Source organism: Macaca thibetana, chromosome 14 (genome assembly GCF_024542745.1).
Source record: "Macaca thibetana thibetana isolate TM-01 chromosome 14, ASM2454274v1, whole genome shotgun sequence".
Classification (NCBI taxonomy): domain Eukaryota; kingdom Metazoa; phylum Chordata; class Mammalia; order Primates; family Cercopithecidae; genus Macaca; species Macaca thibetana.
The window spans coordinates 75,843,580-75,869,213 of NC_065591.1; the positions used below are offsets into that span (position 1 = coordinate 75,843,580).

A 25,634-nucleotide genomic window follows, 5' to 3' on the forward strand; every position below is an offset into this window, starting at 1 on the left:
TAGAAGATATGTGTTGGTATGGAAGGGAGGGACCAGCAATGAAGCCTATTATAGTAGACCAGATAAGATATCAAGACGATAGGAACATCATAATAATGGCAGCACAGATTTTAAAGAGAGGATTAATTATGTTGTAAGTGGTTTCCAAAAGGTATGATGCCTGATTTAACAAAGCAGCAAAGAAGACAGAACCAAAAGGAAAAAAAAGACATCCAAGGCCTTTTACTGTGGGTGACTAAGACAATCACTTGTATAAATGGACATGTAAAAAGCAGGAGTAGGTCACATGGGTGAGGGACGAGTGAGGGAAACTGGTGCTAAGGAGACATCATAAGGCTAGGTTTTAATATACTTGGAGCTATTTCTGCACATGGCATATACTGATACGGATGCCCAAACTAGGAAAACCAAAGAAAAAAACCTAAACATATATGTGCATTTTCATAAAGCATAGAGTTATATGACACATCATAACTCAAACCTGTTAGAAACAAATTTATATAGAGCTAAAGAAAAAATATGGCTGTGCATAACATATATGTGCATATACACACAGCAGCAATACATTTCCATATATATGCATACATGCATGCATAAGCCAAATACATATTGGTTCTATCTGGAATTGCTAAAACATTAAAAACTTTTAATAAATAGTCAATTCATTAATTCAACAAATATTCTAGTGCTTTTAAAGGACCTCCCCCCAATTTTTTCAATGTATCCATCTGACAAAGGTCTAATGTCCAGAATCTACAAAGAACTTAAACAAATTTACAAGAAAAAAACAACCACATTAAAAAGTGGGCAAAGGACATGAACAGACTCTTCTCAAAAGAAGACATATATGCAGCCAACAAATGTATGAAAAAAAACTCAACATCACTGATCATCAGAGAAATGCAAATTAAAACCACGATGAGATACCATCTCACACCAGCCAGAATGGCTATTAAAACAAAGTAAAACAAAAACAAAAACAAAAACAAAACAATAAAAAACAAAAAACAACAGATGCTGGCAAGGTTGTGGAGAAAATGTAATGCTTTTACACTGTTGGTGGGAGTGTAAATTAGGTTAACCATTGTGGAAGACAGTGTGGAAATGGAATGCTTTTACATTGTTGGTGGGAACATAAATTAGTTTAGCCATTGTGGAAGACAGTCCTCAAAGACCTAAAGGCGGAAGTACCATTTGACTCAGCAGTCCCACTACTGGGTATATACCCAAAGAAATATAAATCATTCTATTATAAAGATACATGCAGGTGTCTGTTCATTGCAGCACTATTCACAATAGCAAAGACATGGAATGAACCTAAATGCCCATCAATGATAGACTGGATAAAGAAATGTGGTACATATACACCACGGAATACTACACAGCCATAAAAAAGGAATGAGATCATGTCCTTTGCAGGGACATGGATGGAACTGGAAGCCATTATCATCAGCAAACTAATGCAGGAACAGAAAACCAAACACAGCATGTTCCCACTTATACCTGGGAGCTGAGCAATGAGAATACACGGACACATGGAAGGAAACAACACACACTGGGGTCAACACACACATTGGAGGGAGAGCAGGAGGAAGGGAGAGCATCAGGTATTAGTAAGAATAGCTATTGGATGCTGGGCTTAATACCTAGGTGATGGGATGACCTGTGTAGCCAACCACCATGGCACACGTTTACCTATGTAACAAACCTGCACATCTTGCACATGTACCTCTGAATTTAAATTAAAAGTTGAAGAAAAAAAAAAAGAACCTCTCATAGTATTTTATATTAAATATTATATTAAATACAATATAATCTTTTAATCCCTTGCATTAATGAGTTTTTTGCTGCTTTTCTTTATTTCTCTTTCTGCCAATTATGATAAGAGTAAAAATATTATAAGTGTTTATTAAGAATTTACAGTTCTTATCCTGAAAATAACTCTGTGAATTACATATTTAGAGTATAACCATTTTGCAGGTGAGGAAAGTGAGTCATAAAGTGGTTCATATATTTGTTCTAGGCTCACGGCTGCTTGAAGATATCCAGGAACTTCTTCATTACACATATGTCTTCTTTAATGACTGAATTATGAACATTATAAATGTTCATTGGTATAGTGACTTCTACAGTTTGTGCATTTCATAGTTACCATTTTTCCTACATAAAACATAAACTTACAATCTTTACTACATTCTCATTTTACACTGATATAGGGCTCTGTAATGGTAAAAAGCATATATCTATAGAGAAACCAAAACAGAGTTTAAAACCATTTAAAAAAATAATGGAGGAGAATTGCTAAAATTTGTCACTACCTAGATTTAATCACTCTTTCAGTTTTTATTAATGAGTAAGGTGGCTAAAATAAAGTCACAAGCAAGACTACCTTTATATATCAATTAATAAAACTGTGGCTTTCACATTTTTGGTTTTAGAACTTAGCCTTACGTCACCTATATGATTCCTAAGCAACAAGAGCATCTTAAAAGAAGTCATCTAATTTCTCCTATAGCTTCAGGCTTCTTTGACCCAGGCCATAGAAACAAACAATTTTGTACTTCTTTAATTATATATTAATAGCTCCTTGGAAGTTATAATTTAATGTGTTCTTGGGAAAGTCACTAGGAAGCCTTCTATAGTAAATCTATTTCCTGGAAACCCACATACACACTTTAGATTTTCTTCCTTTGCTTGATTTTTGGTTGCTTGGTAAGCCTAAATGGCTTTGCCTAGTAATTTCTTCCTACATATAATTACCTATTTTTTTCTCAATTGATTGCCCACATGCAGACACCCCAGGTGCTTGCAATGACCAAATCTATAACTGTGATGTTAGCAAAGTTTTTACCTATTTTGAGAAAAGACATTCTAAGTCAGAATGAGTATCACCCAAATATCCATTACTGAAATATATGGCTATAAATCACCATTCAGATGATTGATTCCATCTGAGTGTTGGGAAGATTAGCTCAGCTATAAAGACAAAGTCACATACATCAAAGGTTATCTCAAATTAGTAATTTTTGCAATAGATGGAATCAATACAGAGTATGAAATTGAAAAACTGTAAATTTAATTTGCTACAAATCACTGTTTCACGGAAAGTCTTAATGTTTTACCTATAGCATAGAAAGGAATAAATCTGTTTATCCTCTGTTCTGTGTAAAAACAAACACAATCTCCAACCTAAAAACATTCTGGGTATTAATAAGCTATAAAATCTATAAAATAGATTTATTAAATGCATTAACTCTTTAAAATAGCTGAAGTAGCCATATTCATAATTTTTTATATTAAAGATTAATAAAAAGTAAAAAAGTCAATTTAAAAATATTTTCCCAAACCCAGATATTTCACACAATATAGTGAAAAATCAGTATATTAATTTGGCAGGGTTTTTAGACAGATTTTCTCCAGGTCTGCTTCCTTGAGATTTCCTCTTCAGATGCATCAGAGATTCCCTCTCTCCGCAGAGATTCCTTCATAATCTTCCCCACCTCACAAATGGCACCCCACCTAAAAAACTGAACCTCATCCTTGAAACACCACCATCTATTTTACCAATAAAGGCATCAAGATGGCTCAAATCCATTCACCTTTTTCTCCTTCCTCCAAGCAACCCCTAACTGATCTCTGCTCTCACTTGTGCCCTCTTCAATTCATTTGCTTCATAGCAGTCAGAATGACCTTCTAAAAATTATATATTTTATCATGTGTCACTCATGCTTAAAATATCAGTAATTTCCCATTGCATTTCAATATAAACACAAATCTTCAAATATGGCCAACAAAGCTAAGTATGATCTGGCCCTTGCTCATCTTGGCTGTATCATTTCATGTAATTAATGTTCATATTATTAGACTCCTAGAAGTTATCAAGATCTTTTTCTACACTATAGCCATCATACTCACATGCCTCTACTTCCATCTGGGATGCTCTCTCCCACTCTTTACCTGGCTAAATGTCTATTTTAATTTATATTTCAAGGCTTAGCTTAAGTGGCATTTGCTGATAGAAGTCTCCTTTGACCCACTGTTTAATTGGCACCCCCTTAAAAATCTTTTAAATTTATTCCTAGTACTTTTCCCAATTTATATTACAGGCGTTTTCCCCACCAGGCTATAATCTCCTTGAGAGCAAGAACTATCTGAATTTTCTTTGTGAATCTCTATTGTCTGGATCTGTGCCAGGTACATAGTAAACAATACGTATTTGTTGAATAATTGAAGGACTACATTAATGTATATCTAGATAACTCTGTATTATATATACATAATTCAATCCAGTTAGCTCAGTTGGCTAGATTTTTGATACTTACTATATTGTACCCATGTGCTCAAGGAAGGGCAGATAAACTGTGCACATGTCAAGTTTTTTTTTTTTTTTCTCTTTTACTTTAAGTTCTGGGATACATGTACAGAATGTGCATGTTTGTTACATAGGTATACATGTACCATGGTGGTTTGCTGTGCCTATCAACCCGTCATCTAGGTTTTAAGCCCTGAATGCATTAAGTATTTGTCCTAATGCTCTCCCTCCCCTTCCCCCCAGCCTCCCAACAGGCCCTGGTGTGTGATGTTCCCTCCCTGTGTCCATGTGTTCTCATTGTTCAGCTCCCACGACCGAGACCATGTGGTGTTTGGTTTTCTGTTCCTGTGTTAGTTTGCTGAAAATTTTAGATTCTCTGGACCATTTTGTCTCCCCTAGTTATGATGAATCATATCTTCCACTTTGTTCCAATGAAATCATGGCTCAGGCTCCATCATAGAGCTGAGTTCATTTTGTCTTGCATTAAAGGTAGTTGACTTCACATGCATCTCTCCCATTTAAACTTTCTGAGGACAGAGACTACATCTCATTTATCTTCACTCCAGGGTGCATAAGAGTTTCTGTTGTATGAGTTAAACATTGGTAGGTATTCCCTTTACACATACTGTAATTCAAAAATGAAGAATTATAAGGTGCCAAGTGAAGTTAAGACCATGAGGTATCATCAGAGTTAGTGTAAAATCCAATTTTCTCTATTCAACTTACTCTGATTCAGCACTTGCTGTGTTTATGGTACTGGGAGAGGCATGAGGAATTTAAACAATGACTAAAATAGTTTTTCTGTAAATCAATAAGCTTTATATATAGAGAAACAAATCCCCATCAGTGACCTCTGGACAGCAACAGTAGAAAGAAGTATGACTGACTCAGCATAACCCCAACAGGCCCAATTGACCTTTCGCAAGAACCTGCTTTTTAGGGATGTAAAGTTATTTCTAACAGTTATCTGGTTCTCCTCATCTCAGTAGACCAAGTTCACTTGTAACCCCATCTCCCATACATTGTATACTTTAATTGGGTTATTGCCTAGGTATACCCAGTTGATTGATGCTCACTTCTCCCCATTTCCCCACTCCAGGTCCCACAGCAATTACTGCCCCACTCCAGGCTCAAGGAAGAAAGCAGCTCAGACTGAAGTAAACCAGCTGCAGCCCTAGTGTCAAAAATAAAAATCTAAAATATGTGTTCTTGATAAAATTAAGTTTTAGTCATCTATAGCCTTTAAGTGCTCTGCTGAGCAGCTGGAGGTCAAACAGTTGCTCAGCTAGCAGGTCTATAAATGCATGATGTTACTTTGCTGAGTGGTTAAAATTAGTATTTGTCTTAGGGCTATGCTGAATAATTACAGTTAATTGAATTATAGAAATTATAGAAATATAATATATATTTTTAATAGAAATAATGTATATGGCCATTTTGTTTGGCTTTAAAGCTCCTTGCAATATGCTTTTAGTAAATGTGAGGGTTGAAATTCTTTCATACCACTAGAGACTGTGGTATGAAAATGCTTCACTTTTTTTCTTTGTTCCCAGATTTAGTTCTATGATTTTAACGCATTTGAATTTAACCCATGAGGAATCTCTGAATATTTTCATTACATTACCAAACAATTGTTACAAAGTTTAAAACCATACGTAGTAAATAATAGTACAGATAACATGCATATACAGCTAATTTTTGTTGGTCAGTTAGTTTGTGCCAGGTCTTATTCTAAATACTTTTTGTGAATCAACTAATCTAATCCTCACAACATGTCTAGGACCAAGTACTATTCTTATTTGCACTTTGTAGATGAGAAAATATGACCCAGAGAGGTTAAGCAATTTGCTCAAGGCCAAACAGCTAGTGAGCTGCAGAGCCAAGGTACTAATCTAGACACTTTGGGCTGTAAAGTCTGCATCTTAACCACCAGGCTCTATTGCTTACCATGTGCCAGCTATTGGTTAAATGCTTAATCCTCATAAACCCTATGGATTGATGCTACCATTGTGATCCCCATTTAATAATGAGGGAGTTGGCCCAACTAAGATGACTCTGCTAGCAAGTGGTTGAACCAGGCTTTTAAACTCAGTCCTGAGATCTTAAATACCACCCACTACTGCCTCCTAGAAGAGGTGGCAGGCTTATTTCTTCAATCTCAGATAGTATTAGAAATTAAATAGCTTTTAAAGAAATGAGAAATGATTTACTCAAAGAGTACGGTGATTATCTGGTCATAATCATTTAAAATATTCAAATAATGTTAAGCTAATTATTAAATTTTTCCCAAAATATTAAATACTATTAAGTTACTACTTAATGTCATCATTCTGAAGAACAGAGCTCAAAGGATTATTCTTACAAATTAGTATGGGCCAGGTACAGTGGCTCCCACCTGTAATCTCAGCACTTTGGGAGGCCAAAGCAGGATTACTTATGGCCAGGAGTTTAAGACCAGCCTGGGCTACAAAACGAGGATCTGTCTCTACCAATAATAATAATAATAATAATAATAATAACCACATGCACTAGTGCATGCCTGTAGTCCCAGCTATTTGGGAGGCTGAGATGGGAGGATCACTTGAGCCCAGGAGCTTGAGGCTTCAGTGAGTCATGATCCTGCCACTGCACTCTAGCCTGGGCAACAGAGTGTGACCCTACCTCAAAACAAAACAAAACAAAACAAAAACCAAACAAACAAAAATTAGTGTGGTAATTCATCTGTTGATGCAACTCCACAGAGTATCTATAATAATCTCAAGAGATACATGTACATTTCAAAAAAAATAAATAAATTTTAACTTATTTTGGCTATTGCAAGCATAAAATGTCATGTAACATTGGGTACAACACACAAGAATATAATCAAACTTTAAACATATCACAACAACATTATTAAAAAATTGTTATATTAGTATAGATTATTTTAATTATTTTATTACTATTTTGCTAAATGATTTACCATTTGTATCTGAAAAATTAGTATTAATATGCTAGCCAAGTTATCATCATCCAGTAAGATTCAGTATTTATAGAAAAATATAGATGACTGTTATTATTTTTGTTTATAAAGATGTTTCTACATAAATCTATCCTTTCTTTCTTATCTGAGTTCATATTTAGAGTACTGGTTTCCTTTACCCTTTGTAACCACTATTATAGCATTTTAAATCTCTTGGTAAGCCCTGAATGTCAGAGGTTAAAGAGTTCATCATACGAGTATTGTGGCATAAACTTTAGCCAGATGGTTTGCCAATAGTATCTGTGAGTCATTTATATTTGTATTACCTTTAGGGCCTTTGAACAGTTTGATTTCCACAACGGTCTCCAAAATAGGTCGTCTTCTACGCACATACAGCCGAACGATAGACCCCGCTTCCTTGAGGGCTTCCACTGCTTTACTGTGGGAAACCTCTGACACATCAACCTCATTCACCCGCAAGATACAATCGTTGACCCTGCAAGGAAGGAAAAGAGTCAAGATTCAGAAGTGGCTAGCAGGATTTCTTAAATAATATTATTATGTTTATCTGACCTTAAGAAGTGGGAAAGTAAAGAATCTAAGAAATGTTAAAATATTTACATTTGGAAGGATGCTTCAAATGAAGGAAATCTAAAAAATGTTAAACTCCTCAAGCCTCTTAGCCTTCTTCCCAGCCACTTTTTATTATACTACTGGTCAGGTCCCATCCTAAACTCCAGTCCACTTTGACTGGGACTGCTTCACATATGGCATAGTTAGAAGGGCATATATTTTAAGACCTCTGTAAGTTATCATTATTTTAATTGGTTTGACTGAAAGTCACAATTTGAGTGGTTCTCAGAACTTATTACTATGACCTATATAGATATAACAAATATAACTATATAGACATAACAAATATAACTACAGACTAATTTTCTCAAATTTTTAACTTACCCGTTATAAAAGTAATAAGTAATCATTTTCAAACACCTGAAAAATATAAAAATGTAGAGAGAAGAAAAAATATACTTGACTCAATCATCTAAAATAAACCTATTAGGTCGGGTGCGGTGGCTCACGCCTGTAATCCCAGCACTTTGGGAGGCCAAGGTGGTTGGATCACCTGAGGTCAGGGGTTCAAGACCAGCCCAGTCTGACCAATATGGTGAAACCCCATCTCTACTAAAAATATAAAAATTAGCTGGACATGGTGGCGTGTGCCTGTAGTTCCAGCTACTTGGGAGGCTGAGAAAGGAGAATTGCTTGAATCCCGGGGGTGCAGCTTGCAGTGAGCCAAGATCACGCCATTATACTCCAGCCTGGGAGACAAAGCGAGACTCCATCTCAAAAAAAGAAAATAATAATAATAATAATAATAATAATAATAAATTTAATTTAATTTAATTTAATAAACCTGTTAGCTTTCTGGCAAATTATCTTCCAGTGTTTCCTCACCCTCCTCTCCACCTCAATTCATCTTATAATGTTATAAATACTGAAGTTCAGATTTACAAAGTTCAAGGAGAACCTCAGACAATCCTATTCCTAGGTGCTTACTTTGAAAACTAAGAACCGCAACAAATTCTACATCAAACTTCCCTCTTTTTTTTTTTCATTTTCACATGGAAAGGAATAATTTGACATTTCCATAAACCATTCCAGGTAATTTAAAGTTATGTGGCCATCAACTCCAGATATATTTTATTTTCATGATAATAATTAGTGATAACATTAATAATGGTTAAGAGCACAGGGCTTGAGACTACAAAAATTTCTTTCCTTCACTCTGCATATCCATTCTAGTGTCCCCAATCTCAGATCACCACGTTGCTCAGAGTCAAAAATGAGAGGCCTCCCTTGCTTGATGCTTCTTTTCCCCCACCACCACAAAGTCAGTTCTACCTGCAAGTATAGCCTCAGTCCATCCAGTTTCTTCATCTTCATTGCTACCACCCTGGTTGAAGTCAACATCATCTCTCACATGAATCACCTACACAAACGCCTGTCTAGCCTTCTTGGATTCTCTCTTGTTACCTTTCCATCCATTCACTACACAGTGGCCAGAGTACAGTGAACATGGCTGGTTTGCTTACTCAACTGTCATTCCCCACTTCCTCCTTCCAACCGTGTTCAGTTTTGTTCAGGGGATCTTTCCTTAGCAAATATTGTTTAACAAGTGAAAGAATAAGACTAAGTTCAATGATTGGGTCCTCCATTTTTTAAGTTTGTAACCATAGTTGATTTCCTTAGCCTCTCTAAGCGTTATCATATTCTCATCTGTAAATTGGATGTAATAGTAATATCTATCAGGAAGGCTTTTGGGGAAGATTAAATGAGATAAAGCACATATAAGCACTTAGTACATACCCTGTTATGTAATGAACACCTAATAAATGTTTGTTATTGATAGCAGTGCAATATTTGTTGATTTATAATATTGTCAACTATTGGATCCTTCCTATAACTTTGTGGAATAAAACTTATTATCTACATTATAGAAATGAGAAGACTTCCAAGTGATTAAGTCCTCTGTTTAAAGCTGTCAGCAATTTGAGCAGAGACTGGATTTAATTTCAGGTCTTCCTATTTCAAAATTTGAGCTTTTTCCTCTTAGGACCATATACATCTAATGTGATGAATAGTTTCGTGTATGTCGTGTATATCAATGCAAAATGATGACTACCATGGTAATATTAGATGAAAAGTATAGGAAGAATTTTGTATCTGTTTTTGTCCATAATTTTTCCGTACCTATTTAGTTATGAGAACCCTTGCCTCAGTAAGAACACAGAGCAGTCTCAAAATCTTGAGATGGAATGCTTCACTTCCTAAGATTCGGCAATGTCATTTCATCATAACAGATGCTATGGCTTTAATAGATTTACACATACATTTCCTCTCTGATTGACAAAAAAGAAAAAAAAAAGAAAAAAAAGGGAAACTACCAATTAAAATAGTTTTGAGAATGTAGGCATCCTGGGTGCCAGCTGCCCTGCAGCAGCTGGTCCTTTGAGAGTGGGTAATTTTGCCATCTCATGATAATGCAAAACATAATGTTTACCATCACCCTATGCTCAGAATACTAATTATATCTTAAAACACTGCTTTTCATAGAAGGGAGTGGCTGACATTAAAAAAAATTCTGGAGTCTATATCTATTCAAGCTCTATTTTTTTTCCTTTTGTATACAGTGGGATCCTTAATTGTCAATTGCTGGTGTGAGAAAATCATAGCCTAAATCAGATGTTCATTCCTGAATATGTGGATCAAGTAGGCAGCTTTAGGACTAGCAGTCAGGTGGCCTGGATTTGAGTCCCAGTTCTTTATCATCTGTGGGACCATGGTGAGGCCACTTTATCTTTTTGGACTTCAGTATCCCATAAAAAGAGAGAGAGCATGTCCAGAGTCAGTGAGAGCAGTAACTGTACTGTATAGTACTATGCAGGAGAGTACCCATAGCTGATGTGTGGAGATGTATACATTGTAACATATCATAGATCTGAAAGTTCTTGCTATTTAGTGGATCAAATATGTGCTCAAGTAACTGTTTCAATGTGAACAGAATGGAAATTCAAACTTTTAAAGGAAATACTATGTGCAATATCAGCCAGTCATTTCACTTATTTGTTCTTACTTAAACACTTTATAAAGTATGGATCCCCATTTTGTAGACAGTGGAATTTTACTGACAAGGTCAAAGTGTTGGTGAAAACAGGGACATAATTTCAACCTGTTTTTACTTTTTCTAGAGCTTCTACTGATACAAAGATACTCAGATACTCAGAGTTGATTGTTTATTTTTTTTTTAATAGTGGTGTTTGTAGGGGAGGTGGGGTAGTTTACATTCAAATTCTCAAAATAGAGAGGAAAGTATGTCAGACCAAACTAGGGCACTCAACTTCCCTTCCTCCCAGAAACTTGAAATAGATTTTGGCTAGAGGGTCATAGCTATTTAAAATTAATTTGCTCTCTTTACCAGTTTATTTACTTTGTGAGTAAAGCCTCCACCTGTATTCATTTTGAAGCATATAAGTACATAATTAGCTTCAAAGTCAAGGAATACTTTGTCACAGTAACAAATGCAGGGTTTATCATACTTCTGAGGGACATTGGTTTACGAAGCCATGAGTTCAAGACCAGCCTGGGCAACAAAAGTGATACCCCATCTCTAAAAATCAAAATGTTGTTTACATATACAGACTTACTCCCCAATCTCACTCTACCAATCTAATTAAGTTGACAGTTTCACTCTTAGTACTTGATGTTACACACATAAGTCTACAGTATTCATCTGCAGCAATTTCACCTTGTAAACCAGAATTGTCTGCAATATCAACAGATTAATTTTAATATTCTTTCTAGAATTTCCTTTAGAAATTTTGGTGCATTCCTTGCCAAAAATATTTTAGAAACAAAAAAGATAGTCTATCATTAGCCCGTATTCACAGAGTCACATCTACATTTTGCACTGAATCAAGTATTTTCTAACATGGTACAGCATCACTGAAAAGTAAAATAATACTTACTGAATTATTTGTTCCACTTTGACAATATAATTTAAAGTAACAGGTAATATCTACTCTGTCAAGGTACTAAAATATTTTCTGCCATTGAAATAAGATTTGTGATTTTACACATTTTTAAGTATGTTAACTCATTTAAAATGATCACCAAGTCACAGATAGTGTTAAAACTTAAAAAAAATTCCCATATATGATGCATAAAACACACTGGAAGGAAAGATAGAGAAGTTTTAATTTGGGTCCTTTGTGGGTATGGAGATTATGAGTGCTTTAAAAAGCACATTTCTACTTTCATGTTTTTTTTTAATTAGACATATATCACAGCAGAGAACCTAACAACATGGGCTTTAGAGGCTTGGTCACAGCCAGATAGATCTGGGATCTCACCACAGCTCTGAAACTTGGGAGTTCTGTGACTACAGACAAGTCACTTGATATCTCAAAGCCTCAGTTTTTTCATCTGAAAATAGGGATAATGAGATTGTTATTGATTGATTGTTATTGTTATTGAGAGAATGCATGTGAAATACATAGCATAGTGCCTGAAAAACAGTAAGCATCAAAAATGTTAGCTATCATTATGAAAAAGAGACAAGAAACATTTGCTTAAGAGAATATAGAAAGACACTACAGTGAAGAAAAAATATTAAAGGGGGAGAAAGAAAGAGCTATGGTCAAGATGCTGAAAGTGTTTTTAAAATTTTGTATAAGAAAGGGAGGAAGAGAGGAGATGAATGGGATTTTCAGGAAGAAAAATATAAAAACAGAGCTTTTACAGCAAGGTACTGGTACAAAAACAGACACATAGACCACTGGAACAGAATAGGGAGCCTAGAAACAATGCTGCACACCTACAGCCACCTGATTTTCAACAACATTGACAAGAACAAGCAATGGCAAAAGGACTCTTTATTCAATAAATGGTGCTGAAATAACTGGATAGTCATATGCAGAAGGTTGCAATTGGACCTCTTCCTTAAACCATCTATAAAAATAATCTCAAGATGGATTAAAGACTTAAATATAAAACCTAAAAATATAAAAACCCTGGAAGATAACCAAGGAAATATTATTTTGGACAGAGGACCTGGCAAATATTTCATGGTGAAGATGCCAAAAGCAATTACAACAAAACCAAAAATTGACAAATGGGACCTAATTAAAGTAAAGAGCTTCTGCACAGCAAAAGAAACTACCAACAGAGTAAACAGACTACCTAGTGAATGGGAGAAAATATTTGCAAGCTATTCATTCAACAAAGGTCTCATATCCAGAATCCATAAGGAACTTAAATTTACAAGCAAAAAACAAACACCACCATTAAAAAGCGCATAAAGAACATGAACAGACAAAAAAGAAGAAGCAGACATGGCCGGCAAGCATAAGAAAAAATGCTCAACGTTACTAATCATTAGAGAAATGCAAATCAAAACCACAATGGGGTAACATCTCACACCAACCTGAATGACTATTATTAAAAAGGCACAAAAATAACAGATGCTGGCAACGTTGTGAAGAAAAGGGAATGCTTATATAGTGTTGGTGGGAATGTAAATTAGTTCAGTCATTGTGGAAAGGAGTTTGGGGATTTCTCAAGAACTTAAAACAAAATTACCATTCAACCTAGCAATCCCACTATTGGGTATTATATCCAAAGGAATATAAATTATTGTACCATTAAGATATATGCACACATATGTTCAACACAGCACTATTCACAATAGCAAAGACATAGACTCAATCTAAATGCCCATCAACAGCAGACTGGATTTTTAAAAATGTGGTACATATACACAATGGAATACTATACAGCCATAAAAATAATGAGATCATGTCCTTTACAGCAACACAGATGGATTTGCAGGCCATTATCCTAAGCAAACTAACACAAGAACAGAAAGCCAAATACTTCACGTTCTCACTTATATAAGTGGGAGCTAAACTTGGAGTACATATGGACACAAAGAGGGGAGAAACAGATACTGGATCCCACTTGAGAGTGGAAGTTGGGATGAAGGTGAGCGTTGAAAACTAACTATCAGGTGTTATGCTTATTACAGGTTTCAGAATAAGCTATACACCAAACCCCTATGACATGCAATTCACCTATATAACAACCATGCACATGTATCCCTGAAACTAAAATAAAAGTTTAAAAAAAGAAAAAAATAATAAATGCATATTCACCTAAACATTAGGGCTTTAAATAAGTCTTGTTTGATGAAGTACAATGTAATTTCCTTTTCATATTTCCCTTCCCTTGCCCACAGTAAAACTTATAGTTGTTTTGATATACAAACTTTAGCTTTTGTGGAAGCCTTGGTTAAAGATTCTGATCAGCACACTTAATTCAACTCAATCACAACTAACTGCACTCAGACCTCCTTAAGTTTTTATTCAAAAGTAGGTATTTGGGGCCGGGCGCCGTGGCTTACTCCTATAATCCCAGCACTTTGGGAGACTGAGGCAGGTGGATCACCTGAGGTCAGGAGTTCGCGGCCAGCCTGGCCAACATAATGAAATCCTGTCTCTGCTAAAAATACAAAAAATTAGCCAGGTATGGTGGCAGGCGCCTGTAATCCCAGCTACTAAGGAGGCTGAGGCAGGAGAATCACTTGAACCTGGGCGGCAGAGGTTGCAGTGAGCTGAGATTGTGCCACCATATTCCAGCCTGGGCAAAAAGAGCAAAACTCCATGTCAAAAAAAAAAAAAAAAAAAAAAGTAAAAAAAGGTAGATGTTAGGTCACAGGGTCTGAAACAACTTTGCAGTAGCTATTAGTTATTGAAGAATGCCCCCTAATTGCCTTGCACTTTACTGTTTCTATCAGTAGTATTCTTTCTTCAAGTAAATGAATTAATTCCAGACCAAAGGGCCACATCATGAAGAAACCTGATCAATGTTTAATGTGTTGCATGAAGTGTAAAAACGCATGATCAGATTTTTAAAAACCACTGGCTAGGGAATTAGACTGCATGCACTTAAAGATAACAATCAATCACCTAAAAAATTTTCACCCCCTGTAATCCCAGGGCTCTGGGAGGCCAAGGAGGGAGTATCACGAGGTCAGGTTTTCGAGACCAACCAGGCCAACATGGTGAAACCCCATCTCCACTAAAAATACAAAAAATTAGCCAGGCATGGTGGCAGGCACCTGTAATCCCAGCTACTAGGGAGACTGAGGCAGGAAATTGCTTGAACATGGGAGGTGGAGGTTGCTGTGAGCCAAGACCACGCCACCGCACAGCACTCCATCCTGGGCAACAGAGGGAGACACCATCTCCACACAAAACAAAACAAAACAAAACAAAAATCTCAGAATCTATTTAGAAGGAGTAACTCCACACATTTTATGTCAATTACAATGAAAACAGAAGTAATGAAAAGGGTCTTGTTTTTCTTCTATTCCTGAAGTCATTAAAAGTAGGTTATGAACAAATAAATAGAAGCCAAAACCTTAAGAAAAGACAAGTAGTTTATGCTCACAGAAAGAAGGAGAAAATAATACACCCCCCACCACATTCACACACATACACAGACTGACTCAAATAACTTCAAATCATGATGGCCTGCCATAATATATATACTTAATTATGCCTGCCCGTTACCTTACTCTTCCTTTTATGAATCATACGGAAGTGTTACTGGGGATCTTTAAAGTCCATCACCAGTTAAGTTTCTTCCTTGTTGAAACTTCTCACTCTAATGATCTATATATTTCATTGACCTCATTAGGTGCTATTAGTTTATTAAAACTAAAAAGTAAAAGAACAAAAATCAGCATAATTTAGCATTTTTCCAAGAAAGGAAGAGGAATGTTTTAGAGGCATCTGATATGTGCCAATGTAGTAATATCTACTAGACTTTTTTTCCAACAAACATCCACATGGTTGTAGGAGGAGTGACAAGCATTTACAGCTTAACCTGGTTCACTTGTCAAGTCTGGCCAGTCCCTGCTTTTGGGAATGTGGAAATGAAACCATGAGATTCAGAGATTCTTTGTGAACAGAATAAATAGAAACTTGAGAGTTTAATATTAAAGGCCATTTTCTTCCATGTTGACTGTAAAATTTCAAAAGACTATCTGCAAAAAGATGGGGAATAAAGTAGATCTACAGGAAGAAGTAAGGGCTTTGGACAGAAGGTGGAATTCCTCTAATGCCTGAGAGTGTCTCAGTCCATGGCTATTCTTCCCAGTGCTTAATTGTCCAGCTTGAAAAGATACTTCAAATGTTCTTCTAATTAATTCTCTCTTTTGATTATGTAAGCTGGTGGGTCTTTTACTTGCCAACCACTATTTCTGATTAATATAGGCAGACTTTGTGGCCAGCACTTTACATGTGTTGTCTCCCTTAGCTCATTCCTATTTCCCTTTTATAACTTAATTCAAGCTTATCTCATCTTCCAGGATGCCATCTTTGGCCCAGTTAGTTGCTCCAGTGTTCCTCTACTAGGTAGTTAGTAAAAAATAGTAATAGAGTTGCCAGACTTAGCACATAAAAATACAAGACAATCAGTTGAATTTCAATTTCAGATAAACATTAGTAATTATTATTTAGATAAATAAATACATTTTAGTATAACTATGTTCCATTGAAATTCAAAGTTAACTAGGAATTCAAATTTATAAAAATACAGTATTTATAAAAGCACTCATTATACTGAGTTTATTTGTTTTATTCGAATAGCGTAATGCCTAGCACATAGTGGGAAAAGTATGTATTATATACTATGTTATATAGTCTTTAATGTAAATAGAAACACTGAAAAGTAGATATTGTTGCCTTTATTTCACAGTAGAAACTAAAGCTGAAAGAGGTTTGTAATGACAGGGAAATGATGTCTAGGAAATCTCAAAGTTCATGCCCTATACCATCTACAACCCTCTGGTTTGTTAAAATTATATTGTGACTTATTTAAGGATTGATCCCAGTTGCCCACCGTCAGTTGGGTACAGGACCATACTGTAAACCAGTAGAGCAAAGCCAAGTAACAAAATCTAGATCAATATTTCTCAGACTTTGGGCAGGGCTTGTTAAACCATAGATTACCACTGAGCTTCCCCCTCAGAGGTGCTGATTTGGTAGGTCTAGAGCAGGAGAGAAGATTCACATTTCTGACACGTTCCTAGGTGATCCTGGTAATACTGGACTGAGACCATACTCCAAAAACCACTGCTCTAGGTTTTGAAGGGTCATTCTACTTGGCTCATGTATGATTTATTCCAAAATAAACAGAAATACTCAATCTTTTGTAGACCCAACTGAGTATGTGATAAAAGTTCTGAGCTCTGACTCCAAACCCAACCCCACAATTTGCAGCTTTTCGTTATATGGAACAAAGTCTCTAAGGGAACTTGGACCAGGAGACTACAGCTGCCATAATGTGTAAGGCTGTGGACATGCAAACCATTTTCCAGCACTCATTTTCTATCTGAAACTCTTTTACTGACTCCTTTCCTTCAGCTAAGACCAACTGATAGCCACTTCATTCCACATTTTAAAAATAGGGCTTCTGCTCTCGTCTCTAATTCTGAATGAGAGTAACTCGGGTTTATGATCCATAGAAGCCATCTCCTACAGTGAATGTACTGTTTTTCCTCTCTCTATTTGCCACTTCATTTCCCTTATATAAAATGCTTGCAGGATTCTCTGCAGCTGTCATCTGGGAAGCATCACAGCTTTCCACAATGGGGACAGAAATTGCTATTTCAGCATCAGTGATTGGTCTTTTGGCACTTTCCTGGAAAAGCATAGAGGCCAGTTAACAAATTTCAAGCTAGGCTACTTAATGCGTACAACATGGAAAAGAGACATTGAATAGAAATTCCAAAGTGAGAGGGTCATGGGACTGCTCAGTTCAATATTGTGTCCACTGACAGGACTGCTTGTCAACTTTCAAGAGACCAGGTGCTGGTATCTACCACCTGGATTACTGCAGTAGCTTCCTAGCTAGTTTTCCTGATGCCAGGCTAATTGGCCCCTCTACATTTCATTCAAACACACAAAACAAGGTTCAACTTCCTAAAGCAACCCTTTTATCATTTCATTTCCCCTCTAAATTCATCGAGAGATTTGTAACATGTATAAAATTAAAACTGTGTTTAGTCTTTGTATTACCAATGTCTGGTACACAGTTGTCATATAACAAAAAATTAGCTTCATTGTATGACTTCTAAACCAACCCCCTTTTTATTCCTCTCACTGCCTGCTCCAGTCAGGCCACTATATTTTATTTTATGTTGCTTTCTGTCTCTCAAATGTTCAACCAAAGCTAGCCTCGTTCAAAGGCAAGTTCACACTCCATAGCCTCATGAAATGTTTCCAAATCGCTCAAGGCTTTATTGTCCATAATGTCCTAATTGCAAATACATGGCAGATTCTCATCAAAAAACTGTAGATTTATTTGTTACCCCCATAGAACCTAAAATAGTGAGTACTACACATTAAGAAATACATTTAACAATGCTGGATTTGATTTCCGATTTTCCTCTACTCAAATCTGCTCCAATCCCAGAAATACATGTAGATCAACATAAGTGGTATTCATAATTGTACATTTTCTCATTCAAATTCAATTTGGCATTATATTGATGAACATTTCAGTGAAAAGTTGAGAACAACAAGGAGGATGGCATGGTGGGAAGAACAGTGGGTTATAAGCTAGATATTCTGCCACTTTCCAGTTCAAGTCAATACATATTTTTTTTCTCTGTGTGTTTGAGTACAGTGATCTTAAAATTCTCTTCTAGCTCTGGTGTTCTGTAAACCTAAATTCAAGGTCAACCCAGCCTGGCACCTATCTTTACTTGGAAGTTGATAGTACATCTCAAATGGAGCAGAGTCTGAAATTAATCTTATCTCTTCCCCACAGACAACCCTTTACTTCACTTTTAATTCTCTATCAAGACAAATGATTCCATCACCAGAAAGGGAGGACTTTTCCTTCTCTTTTAGTCACATATCCAATCTATCACATTTTTAACATATTTTTCTTTAAAATTTTTTCGTTTTTACTTAATTACTTTGTGTTTGTTTGTTTATTTATTTATTTATTTATTTAGAGAAGGGTCTCGTTCTGTCGCCCTGGCTGTAGTGCAGTGGCACGATCACAACTCACTGAAACCTTTGCCTTCCAGGCTCAAGCTGCCTCCTACCTCAGCCTCCCAAGTGGTTGGAACTACAGGCGTACACCATCACACTGGCTTTTTTTTTTTTTTTTTTTTTTTTGTATTTTTTGTAGAGACGAGGTTTTGCCATCTTGCCCAGGCTGGTCACAAACTCCTGAGCTCAAGTGATCCACCCGCCTCAGCCTCCCAAAGTGCTAGGATTACAGGTGCAAGCTACTGCACCTGGCCTAAACCTTTTTATTTTTAAAGATGGGGGTCTTGCTCTGTGGCCCAGGTTGAAGTTCAGTGGCAGGATCATAGCTCAGTTCAGCCTTGAACTCCTAGGCTCGAGTATACTCCTGTCTCAGCCTCCTGAGTACATCCTTTTCTTTCACTCTCATTTATTCTACCTAATTCTAGCCCTTATTGTCAATCACCTAGATTCTGGGGAAAAAAGTTGTAACTAGTCTTCTTGCCTCCAGCTTTTTCCCCTCTATTCCATCTTCCAACTTATTGCCACAATGGTGTTATTGAAATATAAGCCTGAATGTTTTATCTCATATTTAATGGTCCTCAATTGCTCTCCATTGTCTACATTTAAAAAAGCCAAGCAAAGAAGCCCTTTATTGAAATGAAATCTTACTTAGAAGTCACACAATGTATAATTATTTATATATAACAAATAGAGGCAGAATTTTTGTGATTTCTGCAGCAGAGAGGAAAAGAGAATCAGAGCCCAGCCTGCTGCCTCATTCAAGACCCTTCAGAGGGCTCTGAGGACTCCAATCAGGGTGCTATATATGACTGAACAGAGGCTAGTGAGTGCAGAAAGAAATCCAGGCAAAACCCTTTCTCTAAGCCAAGTGTCTTGGCACTGAGCTGTCTCTGCTGAAGGGAGTATCTAACGCACATAAAGGCTTCTTATGAGTTTTCCAATTCACATACAGGCTTCTTATGTGCTATTGGTAGCACTGATCACAGGGTTCTGTGGAACATAAATCGAATCCACCTGCTTTTTTGGATAAAGCCCAAGTACCTTCACATAACACCCAAGTCTTTCAACAATCTGATTGCTATTCACTTCCCCAGCCCTGTCTCTTGCTATATCAATAGTTTCTTCAAACATTATGCAAGTTCATTGTTCAGGCCTCTTTCTCTGCCTGAATTAGCCACCTCCAGACCTCGGTTGTCTGTTAAGTACCTTTAAAGACAAATGCACATCCTGAAGTAGCTTTACAGCTCAGCAAAAGAGATAGGAAAAATGCTATTAAATTTCAATATAAGTGCTATGGCAAGAGAAACATAGGGTAATGCAGGAGTACATAACAAGAGAACCTTATTTGGTTTTGGGGGGTGAAGGAAAACTTGGAGCAACTGAGGCAGCTGAGACCAGAAGGCCAAATAGAAGTTAGCCAGGTGAATAGAGGAAGAAGTGTTTCAGGCACAGTTTAGCACCTGATGAGGTAAGGAGCACAGATCAAGTCTTGAAGGTCTTGGTACTTCATGTTAAATAATTTGAATTTGAACTTAAAAGCACTGGTAAGCCATTGTACTGCTTATAGCTAGAATAATGTTTTAGAATAATTCTCCAGGTACAATGTGGAGATGTGGACTTGATTAGATTTGGTAGGTTGGAGTTAGGGTAGAAGAAAGCAAGAATTGTTGTTAGAGGCTACTATATAACCCTGATAAAAGATATAATAGCCTGCACTAAGCCAGTGGCAGTCAGGATAAAGAGAAGGGGACAGGCATGGAGGGCTGATTAGAATTTAATAGATGTGCTGATGGATTGTATGTGGGTAGTGAGGAAAGAAAGAAAATGTTTTGTTTAAATGTCTATCTTCACTTATAAATCATGAGTTTTGATTTATGGTTATGACTTGAGGGCCATTCATTTTTGTATTTTTAGTGCATCGCAAGGTAGAACAGAGTTGGCACAGAATATATGTTTGGCAAATAGAGTGAATGAATTTTAGAGGTGGGGAAGTTAGTCAATGACATCTTTGCTGCCAGTATCCACACCTTTTGCTCATCCTTTCCTGTGACCTTGTCCCATAAGAATGCTGTCTTCTCATCTCATCTCATTCTTCCTGGTATAAAAAGAATGAATTCAAATTTAATCACCCTAAGAAACAGGCAATCATTCATAGGCATATTAGCATTAAGAACTAAAGTGATAGGGCAAGGCCTAAACAAACACAATTGATCACCAATAAGAAGACCTCAAATATAAGTTGAGAGATATATGTAATCCACACACACATATATTCAACCAACATACATTGAAGACCTGCCACAGAGTACCAGGTATTGTATAGGCACCGAGGACACAGTGGCCAATGAGAAAGATACTGGCCCTTGATCTAGGGGTTGAAGAAGTGGGGATTTACAAATTCACATCAGGGGCAGAAGCTTGTATCACTTACATACAAAGCTAGTTCTACTTAAGCACATCTCTTAAACGTTAGAGGTTAGGCTTTAAATTAAAGTTTTTGTTTATTATTCTTATGATTATTTTAATTCTCAAAGCTTAATTTCATAGAAACAGGAAAATTAAACCATAAGCCTGAACTCAAGTATACCAAGTGGCAAACTGTAATGTTGCTTCTTATTTTGAACTGTTCTTCATTTACCATGACAATAACAGGTGTGTCATAAGCCCCCCACCCATCCTCCAGGAAGTGTGGGGCATCTTAAAAGCCAACCAACATATACTCACACAGGGAAAATACATATAATTTCATCATATGCAATTGCAGCAGTTTCTGAGATATATAAAATATTTAAGATAAAACATTCAGCATCTTTAAAAATTCTTGTAAATTTCAAATCTTACATTGTTATAGAGAATATCAAATTCCATTGCCTGTTATAGGGAAGTAATTTTCAGCATTTGTATAGTTCAACAACAAATGAGATACTTGTATTACTTAAATTCATTTGTTTTCTTATTTATTATATTTCCCTCCATTAGGATATAAGCCCTATGAGAGAAGAAATCTTGCCTCTAATTTTCCATCAGCAGTGGCCAGCTCAACTCCTCACAAAAGACACCATCATCCATTCAGTTTTTTTGGTTATTTTTATTTCCTTCACCCTCTACATCCAATCCATTAACAAGATCAGTAGCTTCTAGCTCCAATATCTATCCCAGTCCATCAACTTCTCTCCATCTCTATGACTACCACCTTTGCCCAAGCCACTACCAACCACTTCTACCCAAACATCTTGGCTCACGAGTTCCACTCCTGTTTTCTTTAATATATTCTCTAGACGAAAACCAGTTTCTAATTTTAAAATTTAAATCAGATGGTATAAATCATCCCTTAATTAAGACCTCCAAGCTCTTCCTATGTAATTTAAATTAAAACCCAAACCCCTTATCTGCCTACAAAGTTTGATCTCCCATTTATTCTTGTGCTCTCATCTTCTACTACTGTCCCCCAGCTCTTTCTCCTAGCATCTTCTACCACTATGCCCTACATACCTAGCTCACTCCTGCCTTAGGGTACTTGTACTTATTGTTTCCCCAGCTTTAAAGTCCTTTCCCTCATCTTTTTGGCTAGTTCTTATTTGTCATTAAGATCTTACCTTAAATATCACCCCCTCAGAAAGGCCTAACTTGATGATTTAATCGAAAGTCGCCACCAGGCATTCATCACTATATCACTCTGCTTCTTTTTCTGCATAGCATTTATTACTGTATGATATTTTGTATAGTTGTTTATTTTCTGCCCAACAGACAGAAAATATATTTGTATGTTTGTTTATCTTCTGCCCAACTTTCTTAGAGCAGGAGCCTTGTCTGTCTTGTTGATCATTTTGTCATTAGTGCCTAGGACAGTGCTGAGCTCCTCACAGGCACTAAGCAAAGAGTTGAATAAAAAATGAATTATTCAATGAAGGAATGAGTAAATGAATAATAGTTCTTCCTAGTTCAGATTGGATGGGTCAATAATAAAATATATGCAATTTTGCTGCCCAAATTTGATTTCTGATAGCTCTAGCTTGAAGAACTTCTTAAATTTATACCTATAATTATTGGAATTATTTAGTACTGCCAAAGGTTGTGAGCAATTCTTTATGCAACAGATAATGCTAGATTGCCTGGAGGTGCTAATTTTCTAGGGTAGATGATTAGTGATGCTGTTTTCTGACCTTTCCTGAGCTACAATAATCAGCTATTACTGTTCATGTAATTTCATAATACTTATACTCCTCATCTCTTCCTAGGCTAAATCATATTTCATGAAATAAATTCTAATTAATTTGTGATAAAAAACTCATGACATATTTTGAGATTATTGGTGACATTTTATGATTTCATAAAATGAGAGCTGGAGCTCCCTGACTTAATGGTTGAACTGGTATTTGCAAATGGTATGCTCAGTCTGTTACACTTGTTCTTATTTGTGGAGGTAAAACTCAGAACCTTGAGATGGTGGCATAAAGGATTAAGGGCAACAAGAAGGGCCCCTTTGCTCACAAATATATTCTTGCTTTCCAGAAACCTGGTTTCATTTGAATTAATCATTTTTTCCTTTTGAAACACAAAGAAACCCACTGGTGTCAGTCATTCATATTTGATTTATAACTTTATGTAGGCTGTATGACTTCAGTTTGAAGCACGGTAGACTAGGTGAGTCTAGGAGGAGCAGTTACATGGCAAAACATATTAAAAGAGGCCGTAGGAGAGAAGCTTCTCCAGAAGAGAAAGGAGATCAGACAGAAAGCCAAACATGAAATCACACATCTTCCTGGACACCTGTGACAACAGCTGCAGGAGGCTCTGGTAATAACTTCTGTCTATCTAGCAGTTCACTATTTACAAAACACTTCAACAATATCCTCTGTTTCATTGTGAAAATCAAGACATGTGCCATGCAGATTATCGCTACATTTTCAAGTGAAAAAAACCTAAGGATTTGACAAGTTAAGCAACTTGCTCAAATTCACAGCAGATAACAGAAATAAAAATTATTTGTTAGTCTAATCGCTTCTGGTCTTCTTCATTTCCCGTTTATAACTCTTATTTATGCTACTGTTACTTGTCCTTCTGTTGCAGTTGTCTGGCAAAACCCCAACCCTGACTGAACCCAACTCTCCACCTTCTTCATGGCCTCTTCCAGAAGTTAGTGGAGAAAATCCTCAAACGAGGGAAGTCACTATAAATTCATGATCTCCAAATGTAACACCACCCTTCACCCTGCTCAGCTTGCTGTCTCTCTTTCTAAAAAGATAAACTCCAGTGTTCTCCTTTCCTGCATAGCTTCCAGAAAATATGTTTGCTAATAATTCCGAGAGAAAAACAAAGCCATGTGATGTGAAGTCTCTCAAATTGTGATGCCAGATTTCTATACTTTACTACATGCAAACCCACAGTATCCTTTCTATTCCTATTACAGTGGAGCAAGTGTTCCCCTCTGATACCAGAAGTCCATCAATTCACATCTTTTTAAAGATCTCACTGGATCATTTAATCTCTCTATAGTCTGCATCTTCAAACCCAGTCTCTACTTAAGTAATCTCTGAATATTCAAACATGTTCTACTATCTCTTAGTTTTTAAAATGTTGTCTTGACCCGGCATCTCCCTTGGCTACTGTCCTATCTCCTTCCTCTTTACCAGTCAAGCTTATCAGAAGATCTGTTTATACACACTCTCTCTATTCTCTACTTCTTCTTTCCCAAACTCTCTTTATCTCATTCTAGTCTGAGTTTCCTCTCAAAGCCCCTACCAAGAAAAACAGAAAGTGGTCCTACTAAGTTCATCAGTAACCTCGATTTTGCCACATCTAACGTGCTCTCTTTAGTCCTCATTTTGGTCCATCTCACAATGATGGGAGGCCCAGCGGCTCACTCTTTCCTTGAAACACTCTTCTGCATTCTGTGCCTCTCCTGCTGTCCTTCTGACCATGCTGGCCATTCCTTTTGTACACCCCTATTTTAATTCTTCCTCAACCTATTACTCTTCATACTTAAAACAAAAGGAAAATAAAAACAACTGTGCTCTATTTTGCATGTTTTAGGCTGTCAATTGTTATAAATTTAAATAGTAGCAAAGGATATAATTTCTGTCCTACTGTGAATTGTAAAATTTTATTTTTTTCACAATTACATCACTATTTCAAAAGTATCCTGTGGAATATAAATACATACCGATTTGAAGTCCATGCTCACAATTTAAAATATTAATAAACTATCTTCTTGAGCAGTAAAAAAATTGCACTTTTCTTTCTCCTTGAACTTATGTGTCCATTCTACTTCTACCACTGGAAGTCTACTTCAATATATCACTATGTTAGAACATTTTCTATCGATCACCCAAGCATTAGTGTTATGCAATTTATCAAAATCACTAAAATAAATTATGAAATTCAATGTGTAAACCTAAAACAATAAAAATGCAATTGTATTGGGGATTCTTTTCTTAATGCATCAAGAAGTGTTTTTCAAAATCAGTCCATGTTTCCGTAGATGAATATGAATTCAAGATAGACTAAGACAAGATTCAGAATTCCTTTTTTCATTTCTAAATATGTAAGTGCTCAGAAATTTTGTTCACATAAATAGGTAGATGGGATTGGGAAGAAAACTGAATTCTTTCCAAGTTATATGCTCTGAATTCTGTGATCTACCATTAAAATTACTTTAATAACCTATCTGTTGACTGTTGCTTTTCAATTTTATTAAAAGCAAAGAATTGGAAACCACATGATTTAACAAAAT

At 36.3% G+C, this 25,634-nt stretch overlaps 1 protein-coding gene across 25 annotated transcripts in view; it reads right to left on the bottom strand.

The window, feature by feature from the left end:
* DLG2 (discs large MAGUK scaffold protein 2) overlaps positions 1–25,634 on the bottom strand; it is a 2,230,265-nt gene that overhangs the window by 593,850 nt on the left and 1,610,781 nt on the right. For all 25 annotated transcript variants that reach the window (XM_050755793.1, XM_050755797.1, XM_050755794.1 and 22 more), the window contains one exon: positions 7,601–7,770. In XM_050755793.1, coding sequence (XP_050611750.1) covers positions 7,601–7,770 — 170 coding nt within the window. The remainder of the gene's footprint in view (positions 1–7,600; positions 7,771–25,634) is intronic.